At 32.4% G+C, this 18,812-nt stretch overlaps 1 protein-coding gene across 2 annotated transcripts; it reads left to right on the top strand.

Annotated features, from left to right (window-relative positions):
• Positions 1 to 396: 396 nt before the first annotated feature.
• On the top strand, positions 397 to 4,884 carry LOC126842851 (WW domain-binding protein 2). Of its 2 annotated transcripts, none has more exons than XM_050580043.1 (7): positions 397 to 723; positions 1,857 to 2,031; positions 2,104 to 2,263; positions 2,442 to 2,591; positions 2,673 to 2,801; positions 2,935 to 3,008; positions 3,850 to 4,884. In XM_050580043.1, the coding sequence occupies exons 1-7, from the start codon at positions 665 to 667 to the stop codon at positions 3,895 to 3,897; spliced, it is 795 nt and encodes a 264-aa protein (XP_050436000.1). In that variant the 5' UTR covers positions 397 to 664; the 3' UTR covers positions 3,898 to 4,884. The 2 variants fall into 2 exon arrangements, with proteins under 2 accessions (XP_050436000.1, XP_050435999.1); XM_050580042.1 differs by having other exon boundaries at positions 398 to 723; positions 2,923 to 3,008.
• The last annotated feature ends 13,928 nt before the right edge of the window (positions 4,885 to 18,812 follow it).

Genomic DNA, 18,812 nt, shown 5'->3' with positions numbered 1-18,812 from the left:
TAATTAATTTTTACAACTTTAAAAGCGGTATAAAACATTGGCGATGTTATTTAATTGTCGTTCCAAAAGAAGGTCGAATTTTGTCGCACACCAGTGGTGTCGGGACTAAATTGTATCGGTAACGGTAAATTCGTAACAGTAAATTGGAAACCGAAATATCTAATTATTGTGCTCTAAATACTTAATGTAGTTTGTCGTCGTCGATGATACGGTGGTATTGGGTTGACGGCGAATGACCTTGAGGTCATGTCCATTGGGCGCCCAAAACGACTGATCAGCTGTTTATGCGGTGTGAAGTGTGGCGAATATTGGCCGTTCTCCGCCAGATGGCGCTCGCGCTCGGCCTGTGCTGTGCTGATAATAACCAAAAAAATATTATAATAATATCACGATCGTGTTATTCAGCAGCAGCTGCTGCAGTAGCGACTATCGAACGGCGGTGAATTGCGTTTCTCGATAATAATAATAAAAAAAACAAAACTGGTATAATTGCCAATTGTTGCGCAATTAAATATTAACGAAGAATTTTCTAGTGTGTTCGTGCGTCTGTTGTTGACACTATCGGTATCGTGTGTTTCCAGTGAACGTTCTCCGACGAAATACCTAACACATTTTCCATTGTCGTGCGACGCCGACGCAGCAAAAGCGACAAAACAAAAACAACATGTCGTTGAACACGGCACACGTCCAAGGCGGAGGCTGTTTGATTCACGCCGGAGAATGGTAAGTCGACAATTAATCGAATCGCACTGCACCAGGTACATCTGTCGCCTGGATGCTCGCACCGATATGAATAATTAATTACTGTACAACCGCCATAAGTGGATTAAAACGACAAAACGCGCACCAAACCTGCGATTCGATTTCTAGTGATTAGTTTTTTGTTTTTCCAAATTTCTATAGTTTATTTATGATTAGTCACATTTGCCTGGTGTTTCGGTCGTTTGCATAGATTGCTTCTATTAATCGTTCAATATTAAATGCGTTCAATCGTGTAAACGGTGTGCATTTCCAAACACGTCTAACAATGTCTACCATACCGATTCACGGTTTACTTCCTGCTAAGTTAAATACTTAGCAGAAACTTATGTTGTGAAAAGTTATCAGTTTTTGTGTTTTGCGATTGTTTTGACCAACATTTAAGTTTTAACGCCTAAGTACGGCATTTGTACGATTTAATTTTTTATATTGACACATCTAAAATGTATCCATACTCGATCATAAAATTTCACAACGCCATAATTTGAAAATATTCAATAATCAATTTTAGTTGATACTCAACGTCCGTTGTGTATTAGATGTTTGAGGAACGTCAAAAATGTTTTTAGAAGTGAAATATTTTAGACATTTTATTTTTTAACTGTACCTGTTTATTTCATTTTGTCAAAAACTTAGAATAATGTAAAAGTAACTAGGTACTTAGTTGTTACAAAACTAGTTATTTATGTATTTTAGAAAGTTCAACCGACTTGTTTAGGTTTAGAGTTATTAAATAATGTAATTAAATTTATGAAATGATTTTTAATGTTTTAAGACATTAACTATTAAAATTAGATGCGTATTTACATACATTTTTTAGTCTAACCTAACCTTACCTATTCATTTGACATGACACGGTTAACAAAATTATTTTTGCTCACAATAGTCTTATTTAAAACTTAATTCAGGGCCGAATTTACAATTTTCCATGATATTAGTTAATTATAAAGATGTTCAATTTAATATAAAAACAAAATCGGTTTAAAAAAAAAATAGATAGGATACAATTTGTAATTATTAGCGTTTAAAATTGAGATACAGCAATGGTGGTTTGTATTTGAATCGGTAATGCTAATGAGTATAATTTTTGTTTTCAGTATTATTTTATACACTGATGCGGTAACAATTGATTTTCATGGTCAAGACGGCCGAGCATTTCATGGTTCTAAAGTTGGCAAATTATATTTGACTACACACAGATTGATATTCATCAACAAGTCTGATAAAGATGAGTTGTTATCATTCAGCATGCCTTTCGTTACACTCAAAGATGTAAGTATCGTTTTGCATAGTTCATTCTTTTGGTTATTGCATTGAGTTGAATGTTAAATATATTTGTTGTAGGTGGAATTAGAACAACCTGTTTTCGGTTCAAATTACATTAAGGGTAAAGTACGTGCACAGCCTAACGGAAATTGGGTTGGTGAAGCGAAATTCAAGCTGATTTTCAAAAAAGGCGGCGCTATAGATTTTGGGCAAGCGATGCTTCGAGCAGCGTCAATGGGTATGTGTTCTTACTATTCTACACTTACAGTGGTCTAGTCACAGGGTGTACGATGTGTGTACTCATGTCTTACCGAAACTGTACACTCTTGGATAGAGTACACTGTTTTCGATTGACTACACTGCTGTGTGTTTATTGTGCATATATTTATTCAAATATTAATTTAATAATTATATAGCAAGCAGCAATGTGCCTCCGATGGATAATCCTCCCCCGTACGCCCCTCCTCAAGGTCCATACTATCAAGCCGATGTTCCATACGGAGTACCTCCACCAGGTTATTACGGATGGATGCCTTCTACTGCGGCTTTCCCAGATGCCCCACCACGTAATAACATATTAGTTATTAATTATTTTCATTAATATCAATTGTGTTTCTATAGCTATTAATGGTTTTCTTTTTGATTAGCACAATCCGTGTACAGAACCGATATGCCACCGCCCTATCCAGGTATAATTGGTTTCTCTAACAATCCAGGATATGCAAGTGCTCCACCGGCCCAAACAGCCCCACCGCCACAACAGTTCAACGGACAAGGTATTTACTTGTGATCTTATGAGTAAACCGCTCGAGTTATATTGTTGTGTTTTTTATCTAACAATATTAATCATGTTTCGCGTGTATGTATTTTAAAGTAACAGATACATAATATTTACAGATGCTAAAGCAGCAGAAGCAGCCCAAAGCGCATATTTCGATCCTAACAGACCTCAGATGGCTTATGTACCTCCACCATCTTACTATGTAAGTAGGAACTAGTACAAATCACTTAAGAGAGGAACTATAATTAATGGAACGGTGCAGTAGCTAGCTGGTTTTAATTTTCGTCAAACGCTGATGAATTATTATCTGGCAATAGAAAAAACACAGATTATCTATTAATTTTCATATTTTCCTTTTGTATTCATTGCAGAAGTTTGTTTGTAAGAAATTAAATTTTTAACAAAGTAGTTTTAAAGTTATGTGTGTTTTTTTTTAATAACTTAAACGTAATAAACTAAAATATTCCTGATAAATAAGAAAATGCTCAGGTCTGAGAGTAATCTCTAATCTCCTAAATAAGTTCTAATATGAAAATAATATTTTTTCAACACTGATTAATACATTTTCCACATTTTTAACCTATATAGCTGCATAAAGCCAGTAGGCTATATATATTTTATTATGTTATGTGCTTATAGTCATTGATAACATATTTAGTTATAGACTGTAGTGGTGTGTGGTTATAGATACAGATAGGTAATATCTATATAACGTTTAGTTTTGTAATAATGTTACATGTGTAACAATATTGAGGAACCATTTTCCTCAAATTCAAGCTTCTTAAAAATCTAATATTAAAATGTTTGTGTTTGAGTTTTAAGAAAAAAACGGATGAGACTATAAAAGACTTTTAAATTACAAGAAAGTATTCAATATTTATGTCTTGGATATTTTTAAATTATGTTATATATTTTATGAAAGTATAAATGTTATATTTTTTCAACTTGAATTTTTAATAATTGTTATTGCATGTAAAATATAATTTGTTGTGTGTTTACCGCTTTGTACTTATTATTAATACAATTTTGTTTTTATATTTCAGGAACTTCCTCCGCCGTACAAAGAAGCCGAAAACAAGAAAAATGATTAATCTTTCAAACAAACTCTAATATGGCTAAAACGCATTCCAAAGGTTTTACTGTGAAATTTTATTGTTTTTCTTATTAATATGTTATTATTGAAGTATTTCGAGTGTACTTTTTAAATATTGTGATTTCCTTGCATAATTTCAACAATGTGAACTTATATTAGTCAATATGGGAATAATTACCAACACATTTATCTATATATATATATAATATACATGTATGTATTTGATAATAAATTATATTTTAAATATAAATATATATTAATTTTATTTGTACTAATATTAATATTATATGAATATTTATATATTATTTTATTATATTACATTTATATTTATATATATATATATGATTTATTAAAACTATTACAACAAGAAATCGCTCATAACATCGTTTCGTGCAAGGTTGGTTACAAATGGAGAGACAGTACAATAAGATTGAAAAAAAAGTATTCTTTGACTGCTTTTAAGTATTCCTGTATTAAACATATGTTTTTTTTTTAGTCATTTAATGGTTTAGATATTAATAACATAACATTGTAGCCGGTAACGTCACCATTTTCTCATTCGTTCATAGTTATCTTTCACGTTTATTTCGTCGACTTGTTTCTTTATTGTGATAACAATAAACACCGATGAAATATTATTGTTATTTATTAGTATATTTTTTTACTTTTTAGAATTTAAACAGCTTATGATTTATTACGATAATTTTAAAATGTTGTCATGGCGTGTATGTATATAATATATTTATAGTATTTTTATATTATTATTATTAATTATATGGGTTATACATTTTTTTTTTTTTACAATTTAAAAAAATGTTTTGTTTATGAGCGATTTCTATTATTATATAATTATTATACAAATACTTGATTTAAATAATATACTATTTTTATACGCTTATTTAGTTACAAAATTCATCATCTACTTATAGGAAATATTATGTAAAAACTAATATATTATATTCTTCACAATAAAGTGTTATTATAATTATTATTATCATTATTTTTCGATTTTAATTTTTTCATCAGGAATTTAATAGAATAGTCACGATAATTCCAGAAAGAAAAAAATATATGCCAACTGCTACGTTTTACAGATGTTTGTGTTTATTGGACCGATCCAGAAATTCAGTAGCCGTCTAACGTCGTTAATGAGTTTGCTTTATCGGATTAAATAAACTGACTTCTCGAATAACACAATGTATATACTTTATTGAACACCGGCTTTATGGCTATAATGTGTCAACTAGAATTTGTGATTTCTTCAAACCTTTTTTTCGCCAAAAGCATTTTATACAGACAACTTACACTTTTGCTAGTAACTTTTTTCTGACAATCTGGTAAAAATCCGAGGCTTGTTATTTCCATAAGAGATATCGAGTTACAATGATGTGTTTTGTTTTTTTTTTAATCATCAACAACAACAGCTGCTTTGTAATTTTGTTTTGGCATATTATTATTTTTGTTTTCGACAAATATAAAAATATGGTGTCGATAAACAACAATATAATTTGGAAAAAATCCATATCGACACACATTTACTCGCATGTGTATTAACACATGTCTCGCTGAAATTTATCATTACATTCGCTAAAAGAACGTTTTACACAGTAATTTGTATATTAGTAAAATGCAATAATGTAGGTTTGTGGGATTTAGTTGACGAATTTTTCATAGTTAACCTCGAATGACCATTTTAACATAATAATAGGATATAATATATTCTCGCATAAGGTATTGCACTAGTATAATTCGCTTTAATCGAAGGCCAAAAAAGACAAACGTGTACACTTTAGGCGTCAAAATATAGTATTTATCTAGACCATTTTAGTTTCAACGGTCTTAAAACGCACAAAATAAAACAAACATTTTTGTCAAATTTGAAGCGCTTACAATTTGCAAACAATCATGAGCGTTTAAAAAAAAATGACAAAAAAAGAAAGCTGAATTCAAATTAATAGCAATTCAGAACGGGCAATTGGTTGTGTAATTGTTATTTTTTGTTTCTGTTGTCTAAAGTTTTTGTTAATTATGCTATGAAAACGTTCCTATAGTAAACATGTTTTAATCTGTTATGTTTAAAAATGACTTTTTTTTATGATTTACTATCTAAAACGGTAAAACTTAACCGTTACGAATGTAGTGTTTAACTGTTGCTATTTTCGGATGTATTTAATCAATAACCATCAGTGCGCTGCAAGGAGAATGTATAAATAAATTCACTTTTAATGTACTGTAGCCCCCGTGGGCACAAAAATGTGTAACTAGAATATTGCAAACTCGATAATAATATATAAGATGCTGTAGTGTACACCGCTACAAGCATAACATCTTGATTGCAACGTTATTGACACTCAATATTATTATGACGGTTGAAGTGGTGAGAACCGGAAAGGGTAGGTATAGTGATTTTTATACGGTTTCACAGGAGAGCAAAATGGAAATTATATTAATTTAAATGTGTTTCGGTGAGCCATATGTTGATTGGATTTTTTCAATACATCTTATTTAAAAATGATGAACATTTTCAAAACATACACAGTTAGAAACTGGCAGTTCATTGGCAAATATTTCATGAGAAAAAACTCGATTATTTCACTAGGTCGCACTCGCTCTTTAAATTGAAGGACTGCGAGGAAAAAAGATCAATGTCAATTTTTTAACATTCTGAGAAAATCATGTTTTTAATTTCAAAACGTAATACATTTTGCCTGTATGCCTAAACTTCCGGCGGTCGTTACTCTCGACTAATCTATTTTTTCCCCTGGTTCGAGCGCATAAAAGATACAATACATCAATACAAATAATTTGATACCAAAATCTCATTTTCGAAAAAAAAAGGCATTGATCTTTTTTCCACACAGCCCTTCAATTGTCTTATCGCTATAATTTGTTGTCTATGCATGTTTTAGGCGTTTGTTGTCTGAGAGCAGCCGATGGTGACATTAGCAAACAAACCACGAGCAGGCAGTTACATTGTCTATGTGCTTGTAACATTATTGGGCGCATCGTGTCAACTGACCACAATGTTTCTTTAAACGATTACAGGACGGATAGGTAAGTAGGTACTGTCTTTTGCAAGGTCCACCAGATGAAAATCACGCCGGGCTAATAACCATATTACGTGGTCGTGTGCGAGTATAAATGAGATGAATTTATTTTCTAGCCAGCTTGTCCCGCGTACAGAGATAATTTTTATGGCGTCGGACGTCTGCAATTTGTTCGTCTGTTGAACATACATAATTGTAATCATCATTACCTAATCGGCTGGCCGTAGTAACGAGTCTAACGTGTATTTGCTGAATAACATGCGATGTGTATTTATTAAATATTGGCTCCGGACTGGTCTCGTTTTCAACGGTATTTCTCTCGTCTATACAGTTTGCTTGCAAATGTGCGCACACAGGTCGGACAACGCCCGCCGTTTGTTTTATCTCTCAGCACCTTTGAAACTATCCATTACCTTGTACATACCTTTGGCGTTGTACGTTCAGGGAACACACGATCCCCGGCATGGTCGTTTTCACATGCTTTTACTCTGATGATCAACACCTACATAACATAGTTAATAGTATATATGCCGCCCGAAATCATTTACCGTGTACAACAATAGGGAGGTTGGCGGCGGCGGTGGTATACAGTATAGGGTAAGTGTACACATGTAAGTCGATTCCCCGAAGTGTGCTTTGTAACGTTTGATTGATTCGCCTCAAAAACAATAAAGCGACGCCCGGGGTTAGTGGATATTTTAATATTGTCTATATATTATGTACCGTGCATAATCGAGCAAACAGCCGAAACCACCGTGCCGACAGCATTTTGTTTGATCAGTCTTTGGGCTGTTTGTTGTTGTTATTAGATACTTATTATTGTTATGTAAGATATGGCGTTTTGTTGCCTGGGTCTGCGAAATCCGATTAGGTCAGGTCGTGGAACAAACGAGTATAACAACGTCATTGTTATAACGATTAAACTGTAATATACAGGTTATTGCTAAATATAGTCTGAATTGATGCACAAAAAAAGAAAGGAAGTATAATTATTATGATGAGGATGTGATTGATACCCTTTTGTCAGGGGGTCTCGCTGCAAAGCGTATTGTGTTCAACGCTGCTAATAGGCTATTTAACTGTCGAGTGCATATATGCACTCGTTTTGCATACACATTGCGCCGTTAAGTAAAAGTTGTATTAACACTGCACGTATCATGCGGATGTTTGCAGCGTTCCAAAGCGGCAAGATAAAAATTATAATATGATAAAATCAAAATTATTTTTCAGGCATCTACCGTTGATTACTTTGTCCATATAGTGTCATCCACTATACATATTATACAGGCTACTGTGCATTATTTGTTGGGTGTATTATAATACAAGTACATTTTTTGTTTGCGTTGGTGTATTACAGGCTGGCATAATATGGGCTGTGATTCGTAGATGAAAATAATATGAGAATCATCGAGATGCATGTGGCCGTTATAATTGTATACTCGGTACATCGTTTGTCATTAAACGTGTGGGATGGCGACAAGAGGAATGAGGATCGATGGCACTATTTGACCATCAGGTGGGTTTGAACACTATCCGTGTACCTTTATTAGTTGTTAATAATGGGAAAACTGTTTTATTTTAAAATTAAAAATTAAATGCATCGGCGACCTTTGGTTAAAAATTTGTTTTTTGTTGATTCTTGTGTGTCTACATAAGCAAGAAACTAGTTGCTCTCACACTTAATTAGGTTGTATGTGAGTACGACAGGAGCCTGGACTTATACTTCCTTATACGTCACAAAGAAATGATATATTTCATGTTAACATTTTCAATACTATAAAGAAAAATAACTTATAATCAAAATGAGGTTGATCCTTAACGATAATCGTATAGGGGAAGATGGAGTAGATTTGAATGCATTTGAATAATGTTGATAGAATTGTTTTCACTGTGCTGGAAATATCGAGGAAAAAAATTAAATGGTCACAGGACACAGTATTTGATGTGTTGTGTTGTGTTATCAGCGGATTCTGACTGATTATGTGATAAAGAAATACGCGTTATGAAATATTGTATATTATATTTTTATATTCTTTATTTACTTCAAGTAAAGAAAATTAGTTGTATATAAAATAAATGAATTGTATTGCACATATTTTGAATTTTGATATTATATTAACAGGTTATATTCAAATCTGCCCCGTTTCGATTCAAATGTACCTCCAAAGTTGGAGTATATTTGCAAAAAAAAAATAAAGATTTAATTAAAAATTGATAGATTCAAAATTACTTGATTGGTGAGTTCGGGATAGTATTATGTGCACAAACCTTTAAACTACGGGTCGGAATTATTGTCAAACTTGAAATTTTCCATAAAATAAAATTATTAAAAATAATAATATGATTTTTATTCAAATCTACCCCATCTTCCGCTATAGTTTAATAATTACACATTTAATATTATCGTCGACACCTCCATTATATTAGTGTGCCAAAGTGGCTCTACTGGGCCGGCCGGCTATCTGGACGAGCTTATACGAATTTCGGTACTTGTAGTCGTTTGCTTACTGTTCGGCCGTCGAATAAACTTACTTGCACAAGTACCACTATAAATTCATATTCATAAACGTTAGCGTTGCGCGTATACCTGTTATATTTTCTAAATTACACAAGGTTGTGCCTAGGACGGTTTATATTTAATTTTTCCACCTTCTCCAATCGCAACGTTTTAGTATAGCAACGGCCATTAGCGTTAATGTGTGTTCGGCTCGGTGTGAAAGTTTCACATTTGCGCATAATAAGACGTAGATTTGGCCTTTCTTTTTAATCGTGGGTGTATCATATTCGACCGAGTCAAATAGCGGACCTATTCAGCATACTTTTAAAGTATCGCATGATATCGTGCTGTTATAGGTGTTGCCTCGCTTTTCGGGCAAGATAATATTCTGCTGCAATGGAATTCCACGCGTGTGCTCCAAAGGTGAAAACGAATAATAATTGCAAAACTTTCCTATTAGGGCCGTACAATTTTCGCTTTGTGTATTGTCTCGTTTGAAAGTCGTTTTTGGAAAATAATTCTAGGAGTAAACGGGCGAGTGACAGAGCTAGAGAGAGAGAGAAGGATAGAATGTATATTAGGTATGTACGGTCCTGAGTTGTACAATGTATACCAGCAGAGCTATAAACGCATATTATATCACTCGAGAGACGATGTGCGTGTTTGTTAATTAAACCGTTTGGAGACGAAGGAAAAGGTAATCCGGCCAAGGCGTGCAATAAAACCAGCTCTCGTTTTCAATATCACAATAACATATAGTATAAAATGTCTCCGCTCGACGAACCTCGGCTATACCCACCGTGTGTGTTCCGAGTCCAATGAAATTCCAACGATTAAACGAGTGGTTGTAAAATAGTTGCATAAAACTTGTCGGATGTCACGTTTTAGTAGATGGCACAACGCAACACTACACACGGTATTATAATTTACAATAGTATTGCACTTGTTGGCGAGTATTAACTTTTCGCCGGTCGCTTACACGAGGAGGGTGTTAGGCTGGAACTAAACGAATAGTATTATCATTATTGTGTTAATCTTATCAGCTCATTGTTTGGCGATGCTTTTTTCACTATCCGCCAACAGGACTTGGTAGGTACTATATTATTTTACTATTCGACCACCACACTCGGTGTCGCCAAGTACTTTTCATTTATTTATTTTAACGCTTCGAAATCGCGGTCATTATATTTCTATGCACTGCTATACCTTAGAGGGTATGACAATATTTTGACCGGTTACTGAGCTACATGATTACTGTAAAGTGTCTTTGGCGATAACGACAAACCGCACAGAATAATTTCCGGAATGATTCACAAAAGCAGCTGTGCATCGACGGGACAGTAAAAACTAAAAATACATAAATAATGTGCAAAACATACACACTATTACATTAAGGTTGTTCTGGTTAAATACCCAACTACCATTAGTGCTGCTAATAATAGTATAAAGTCAGTAGTAAACGGCGCCTTGCCGTCTTGAGTTTATTAATGCGCACTCTCGTATAAAAACGGCCATTCGATTATCATCGTCGCAAATGGTCATAAAACTGGTTTTCGACATGTGCAATGTAAAATAATTATTATAAAAAAAAACAATCTTATATTATTATGGTCTTCTTCGTCGGATATTTAAAATCGTTTTAAATAATTGTATTAGGTCAAAATGATGTGGTATTTGTTTGTTATGTCAAATAGTAGTTAAAAAACGACGTTTCGTTCCTTTGGAATTTTTTGTACTGGACATTTTTTCCTTTGAAAATGTTTACCCTATATCCTTTTATTTCTTCTACAAGTGAAGTCGGCTGTCCTAATGCTATTTCTTTTTCCCTCCGCGTGAGAACTTATTATCATTTCACTTATTTTCATTTTTTCAATCTCTCTTATCCAATGGCTTTTATTGCACTTCCATTCCTATGCCGTTCATGTCGAAATAACTATTTTATTTATTTTTCAGCTGATAGAATGATGTGTTCCTATATTTTTTTTTGGTTTTTTTTTTATATATATGGTTAATGTAGAGTATAAACGCATCGAAATCCTCTTGACCCACACTTCCTAGTCCATAAAACAGAATTGTTTACCAACGATACGTTGTTTGGCTAAAAGTTGTAAAAGTTCAGGCCGCCTCCATCGAAATCGAGAATAACGCACTAAAAATTTACATATTTTTACTTTTCAACATTGACACACTATAGAAGTTTGCGAAATACCTTCTAGATGATTTTAAATTCTTTTTTAGTTTTCTTTGAAACTCCCTTGACAAACGCTACCTTTAATCCTTTATTATAGAAAAGGTGGTGGAGGATTTTCTCAATCTTACTTTTCTGGGCCAAGTTTTTGAAATGAATAGATGTCAAAAAATACAGTTTTGTTTAGATGATCTCTGTTCTTAATCATTTATTTTTCAATAAACGCGGCAAAATTGCATTTGCTTCGAAACGTTTATTTGTATTTAAATCAATTAAAACGATATTATCTACTTAAGACTGTAAAATTGTTGTCGTCCAAACAATAACCATTTCATAATCCATGCCGAATTAATTAAGATTGATGTTTTAAGATTTTTATTTTGATACAAAAAAAAATAAAGTACTATCTTAAATCGTTTCAAAATTCTGGGGCTATACGAATATTACAAGTAGAAAGATAAATTGTGCGCGATGCACAAAAAAAAAAAGAAGGGTTTTTAGTGTTTTACAATGAACATCCAAAGTTTCAGATAAATTCGAAATGTACCCCCCCCCCTTTCGGCCCTCCCTCTAGTCTCTCTCCTCCAGCAGCCGTTATCCAATATGTTATCTTTGTCGTACGACAATAGAAAATACCTTAGAGCTACATGGCAGCAACTATTAGAAATGTGTGTGTGTATATATATATATGTTATTATATAGTAAATCGAGAACTATGCAATTTGAGACTCTCTCTGGCCGGTAAGTACACAATGGGTAGTTTTTAAAAATAGGCCTATTACGCCCCAGCTGGTTGCATGTGCGTGAATCATCTGCGGTCCACTCGTACACTGACTTGCCTGTCCAACGTGTTAAACGGGCCGTGAGCGATTCGTGGGCAGAAAAATCAGAGGAGCGTTATAATTACCTAGGTTTTAGGTATGCGTTTGGTAATCGTTATTGGACGCACAATGCAATAATAATAATAATAATAATATTGTATAAAAAGCGAAGGCTCGACGGACTTCATCCGGATCCGGTCGTTTCTCTGCGGAAGTCTGTGTGAAAGAATAATATGCAATATATTATTATCATAATAGTCGCCCGCCCTCGCTTTGAATAAACAGAATTTTCTAAAAATGGGAATTCAATGTACACCACGCAGGTATAGCTGAGATAATACACATGTGCAACGAGAGAACGCTCAAACTGTGTGTGGTGATTTGTACTTATTTTTTTTTTTATTAGCTTTCCAAACGTGGGTGGACAATTTTTTTTTCGTTTTTGGGTTTGTACGATTCGCAACAGCTCTCTATAGCGAGTAGGCGCCTAAAAAACATTCGAATATAAAGCTGTTTATTGGGTGGAACGGGGTTTATTTTTTTTTACTGAAAAATTGTCCCAATATTATTTTATTAATAACGCGGACAAAAAATACCCTTTTCATGTACACAATAATATAGAAACATTTATGCGATGTCTACTTGGTTTCACATAATAATAATAATATGTAGACTGTATTTATTATTTTTATTTTTTATTTTTCATATGCGTAGGCAGTGTGAAAGTCGTGCCTGCCATTCTTGTTTACTTGCGTCGAATCGTCTGAACAGCTGTAAAGGATAAAGATGGTCAAGTATTGGTATTTATATTTCATGTCATGAAACGTTGTCCGGTACCTGTAATATTCGTTTTGTATTCAAAGTTCTGTGAAACAATAAGTGGCGTTTTTCTCGAGAAATCGGTTTGAAAAAAATGCCGTTCTTTTAACCCTTTGAAGACGGTTAATAGGACAACTAAGCATTTCATCGAATTCCAATCGACATGGACGAAGTGATCTGTGTAAGACATTGTTGTCTATACACGGTTCAGTAGTAGGTATGTGTTTTAACAAAGCTACGATATTTATCCTGACGAATTTTCCTTTGATCAATTGTCACGGCAAACTTATGACGACTAATTTCTTCAATTGCCGACGTCGGTGTAATTTTAATGCGTTTAAATTATTATTATACAAAAATAATAATTATATTAAATTATATCATATGTTTTATGTTGAGAAAATCGCGTTTTATTTTCCAATTTAACGCGAACCCTAGTCAAACGTGAAAGCAAGCGCTTTAAATAAAAAATACCGCCAGGCAGTCAACGGGAACATTCATAAATCATAATAAGTTTAAACGATTTTGTTCGTGTGTTAATAGACGGGCCATTATGATTAAAAAATGATATCCGTTGAGAACACATTGTTGTTGTGCCAAATAGGTGGGACGTACAAACAAGAAATGCGATTGCTCGGTCTGTATTTAATAACACACTTCTCGGAATTTTCTCGATTATTAAGAATGCAAAATTATTTTTTCCTGGCAAAATGTAGGTGTATTCTTCTATTATTATATTATGTGATACGAATAAGGCAGCGTACATTTGGCCGTTTCCGAACCGATAATTTTTGTTTGCGATTCGAAGAAGATGTGACAATAGAATATGTTTTTAACGTAAAACGTTCACTCGGTTAGTACAGTTATTAAGTACAAATATTTTTTATTATGTTTTGTGATACGTTCTAGTCAGTTTGCTCCGCTTTTGGCCGTAACACATTATTCACATGCACAGAAAAAAACTCTGAATAAATCATATTTTGACGCGAAACCGTCTTATTTCGTAGGCCTATATGCACAAGAAGTCGGCATAAGTGTTTAATTGTAAATAATAAAAATAATCAATTGATAAACAATGTTAGATAAAGTCCTCACGCTTGTCCACCTTAATGTTCTTAGTAGGTTTAACATTACTAATTCGAGTTGCATTGCGGTAAGACGTTGTCACGACTCACGCCTAAATACCCTCAGCTTTACCTCGATTTATCTTTGACTAAGAATTCAATTAGATCAACATTAATTTAGTTGACTTAACTTGTTCGGTGAGATCAACCATAAAATATTTGGTTGTCACTTATTCAATCAAATGTTTGTAGATGCAACTACCTTTTTTCCTTTTTAATATTTTCTCTTGCAATTATTTTGTTTATACGCCTATCACTGAACTAAACATGAGCTGATGAGATAACGTGGTTTGTTTGTAATGAGATTATCGTGAGCCGGTTGGAAGATGAACCAAGTCACAAGAATTATCTGTAAAAACTACTGATGCAAATATGGGAATAATAAATGTCTATTTGAAAGATTGATGTAATATAAGTTTTGGTTAAGATTTTTGTCCAGATCAGCGTATGTTAGAAGAAATTAAGCAACGATATTAAGGATACTAAACATTTGAGATAAAATGGTAATTACTACTATTTTTTATATCACAATGAGTTGTCAGTATTGAATTATAATAGGAAGTCGGTAATGCTTGTCCATTCAATAGTATTGTATTTTTACAATTAGGTGTATATAGCTACATGCTATATATAGGTACATGTAGCTTATAAACGCTGACATCATGAGGTGATGGCAATACAATTAAATAGACATAATGAATATTTACTAAGGTGGCTATTTGATAAAATTATAATTATATATTTAAACTTAGCAAACCGCGTAGCCAATCGGATTACATTACACGATAAAAATATGGTTTGTTATAAAAAATTCTACTTAAAATAAATTATCAGAAAAGTTTAACACACTTCAACGTTATCCAAGCAATTCTGATAATGTATGATAAGTACCGATGGACTTTTCCACGCGGTAATTTTCAATAGCCGAAAAGTTACCGGCAAGGTAACTTTTCGACAGAATTAAAATTTCTCTTGTTTATGTATTGTTTGTAAGTGAAAAGCCCGTTTAGAGTTTTTAAAGCACTCCAGTGTTTAAGTGTTTATCTTTTATACTGTGGTTTCATCTTGTAGCAAGCTAAGAACATTGTTTAAAATCGAACTAGATAATTCACAGCTGTGTTTCCACCAAAAAAAGTTTCTCGATAAGTTTTTTTTGTTTTTGCTTTTAAAGTAGTCGCTTTTGGAGTATCTAAAAATTGACTTCGTTCGAGCATCAGGTTTAAGAATCATAAATAAATAATGGTCAATTCAAAAAGAAATGTCTCGTTTGTTTATTTTATAGCTAAGTGGTTTTTACAAACACTGGAAAAGTATCAAAAAAAGACAGTTTCCCGGAGAACGTCCAAATGGAAATTTAAAACTTTTAAATGCATAATAATTCAATTTATTAGTTTAGCTAGATTATTTCTAATAACTCTTATTTGTAGACAATAATACTATTTGAACAGTGAATTCGTCAAACGACCCAAACGCCAAAGCTCAAACATATAGTTTTGGGATTTGAGTTGTGTTTTAACGGAAACAACACTCTGTTTAATCATTTTCCAATAGTGGCAAATATATTGTTTTGAATAAATATTCGTCACTCGGAAAACATGCCAAATTGTTTCCGGTAACAAATGAAGTACAAATCAAATTAAAGAAAATTAAATTGGTAGATATCCTTTGACACATTCACAGAGTTTGACAAATTCACGTTTCGTCTATAGGTACTCTAGTATTCAAAACTTTGACAGAATTAAGACCAGAGTGATATTCTAAACAAATAGAAAAAATTTTAAATATGCATTAAAAAAAAAAAAAAAAAATGTATAAGCAATACCAATAAACGATTTGTGTTATGCAGAAAACTCGGTGTAATACAACAAGGTCATAGAATTGAAAGTTTTTCAAAAAACCAATACTTCCTCAGCAAAAAAAATTAAAAAAATTGTAGATTATTATTGTAAAAAAAAAATATAATAATAATAATAGCTGCATTTACATTCATCCCAACTGTCATTCGCTTACATTTCCCCTCAACTGATCCTGTTTGATCTGCTCGTCGAGAGTAGAAATGATTATTTAATTGTATCATAGCATACTGAGATTTGAAATAATTGCAATATACTTAGGTTATGTGTTCACATTTATCCTATAATCTTGCCAATTAAATTGCCACGAAAATAATTATTAAACCAAATATTTGCCCCAATCACACAATATGATACACCTTAAAAAAGTAGTAATCGTAACTATTATTAATTATTATACATTTTTAATCTTATTAGTATACAAATATTTAACAACCCCTTCAAATTGTTGTCCATTGTTGTGCTATATTATTATCAAGTGTAAAAGTAAAAATAAATTACAATAAAATAAACATCACTCAATAAACTTTTCTGAGTAAGTTCGAAACACGAGTTATACCTAAGTCATTTTTTATAATATATTACTTTCGCAATACAATAGATTATGCGCTTACTTAATATGCACAAGGAAAACGTAAAATATGATTTGTTAGTTGAAATACTTCTCTAGGGTTTATCCGGAAATTTATTTATATTCTTCGGCTTGACGTTTGTTTAATTAAATAAATAAGGTCATAAACGGTGTTCGAACATTTCTGTTGATTTAATTACAGCGAATAATAATCGAAATGGAGAATACTTTCTTCACACGATTTGAATTGGTACATTGATTTCAATTTTTTATTTCTATTCGATTATGAAAATACATAAATAATAATAATATTATTGGCATTGACCATACACTTTGCAGTTAGTAAGCTTTCCACAGGTAGGGTGTGTCAAAGTTGTTTGCCGATCAGCCTCTGGCGTGGGATAGATTGATCGAATAGTCAATATATGATTTCATGAGCCAGTGGTATCACCTCATCCCCATTTGTGAATTCAAATGGACTATTAATACTTCGCTTTTGTCGCACATAAATCATCCCATCAATTGTGAACTGGAATAATTTTCAAAATAACATAACTAAAAATGTACGTCATGATGTAAACACTGAAAAAAAAAACACTCACAATTCCAAAGTTTAATTCGAGCTTATGTTTTATGTATGCACCAAATTTCCACAACTTCAGGTCTCGAAAAGGGCGTAAAAAAACATTAAATTATCAATTCAACAACAAACAAATCGTTACTGTTGTTTTGATTGAACCGTATTACCTGTGTGTACCTAATTGTTTATGTAAAAAACCAAAAATTGAACTATAATAATAATATATTCAATAAATATTTTTAAATGATATAAATTCAGAGTGGCCATACCGACTTCTGTATGGAAAACAACGCTTTCAATTGTTTTGTTTTTATTTCACTCAATAATATAATAATCCAACTGTCGTACGTTTTCTACCTGAATTGATTAGGTCTCCGAACAGGTTTTAATATGATATGTTTTTAACATAACTTTAAAACCCATCATTATTGCTAGCCCAACAAAAATACTTCATGAAGTACTGCATTTATAATCGCAACGGATTAGTATTCAAGAAGACCAATCTCTTGGGGGTTTGAAAACGTTGTTCATTAAAAAAAAAAATTTAACATTTTTACCAACTCTGAATTGCTTCTTGGGCACGCCTGTATTTAAATACTAACTGGTTAAGTAAATCGAACATTTAATTTGATTTTCTAATGGTGTATTTATAAATTTTTACAAGTGAAACTTGAAATTAGTAAGTTGGGGGCTCTGTACTATTTTTTTTTTTATACACATCTTACGCGAAAAACAAAGTGATAAAATCTCAAAATAACAGTGATGCGATAAAAAAAAAATGAATAGAATATTTTATTACCTCTTAAAACCCCTACGCCATAGTAGCGAAATTTCCACACAAAATCAGATGATTCACCAGCCAAGATTGATGACATTAAAGTGATTAATCGCTTTAATCGTTTATATATGTATGTATGTCGAGCAATTGTTCGACGGATTTATTTCGAATTGCATACATGACGTCGTTGACCGTTCACGCTTTTAATAATTAACAGCAAATCAATTGAAATCGCCATATCATGTGAGGCGAAAAGATAAAACCGCTTGTCGCAAAAATATCGTTTTTTCCAAATACTACACTGAAACCTGAACATTTTTTTTTTTTTTATTTTACATCAGAAATATACAATCTGTACAATGGGCACAATAAGCATATATGATAAAAGTAGAGATAAATTGAATACATTTTGATGGAAGAAACCACTCATTAGTGACACTTCCAAAACACTGAAACCTGAACATTTTGACACCAGAATGTGTTCTCCTATCTTGAAAATTAGTTCAGTTATATTGGTTTGAATTTATTTTTGGAAAATGAGTTTTTTTGAAACAAAAACGTTTTAAAGTTATGAAATGTTGCCAACTTTTTATGTTACATACTTGAGAAATTAAACTCGACCAAATATTAAACAC

Source organism: Adelges cooleyi, unplaced genomic scaffold (assembly GCF_023614345.1).
Source record: "Adelges cooleyi isolate 19-005CV unplaced genomic scaffold, UGA_ACOO_1.1 ACOO_flye_CR_arks_rails_tigmint_CR_PRNA_574, whole genome shotgun sequence".
Classification (NCBI taxonomy): Eukaryota; Metazoa; Arthropoda; class Insecta; order Hemiptera; family Adelgidae; genus Adelges; species Adelges cooleyi.
This window is presented reverse-complemented; position numbering and strand designations above follow the sequence as displayed.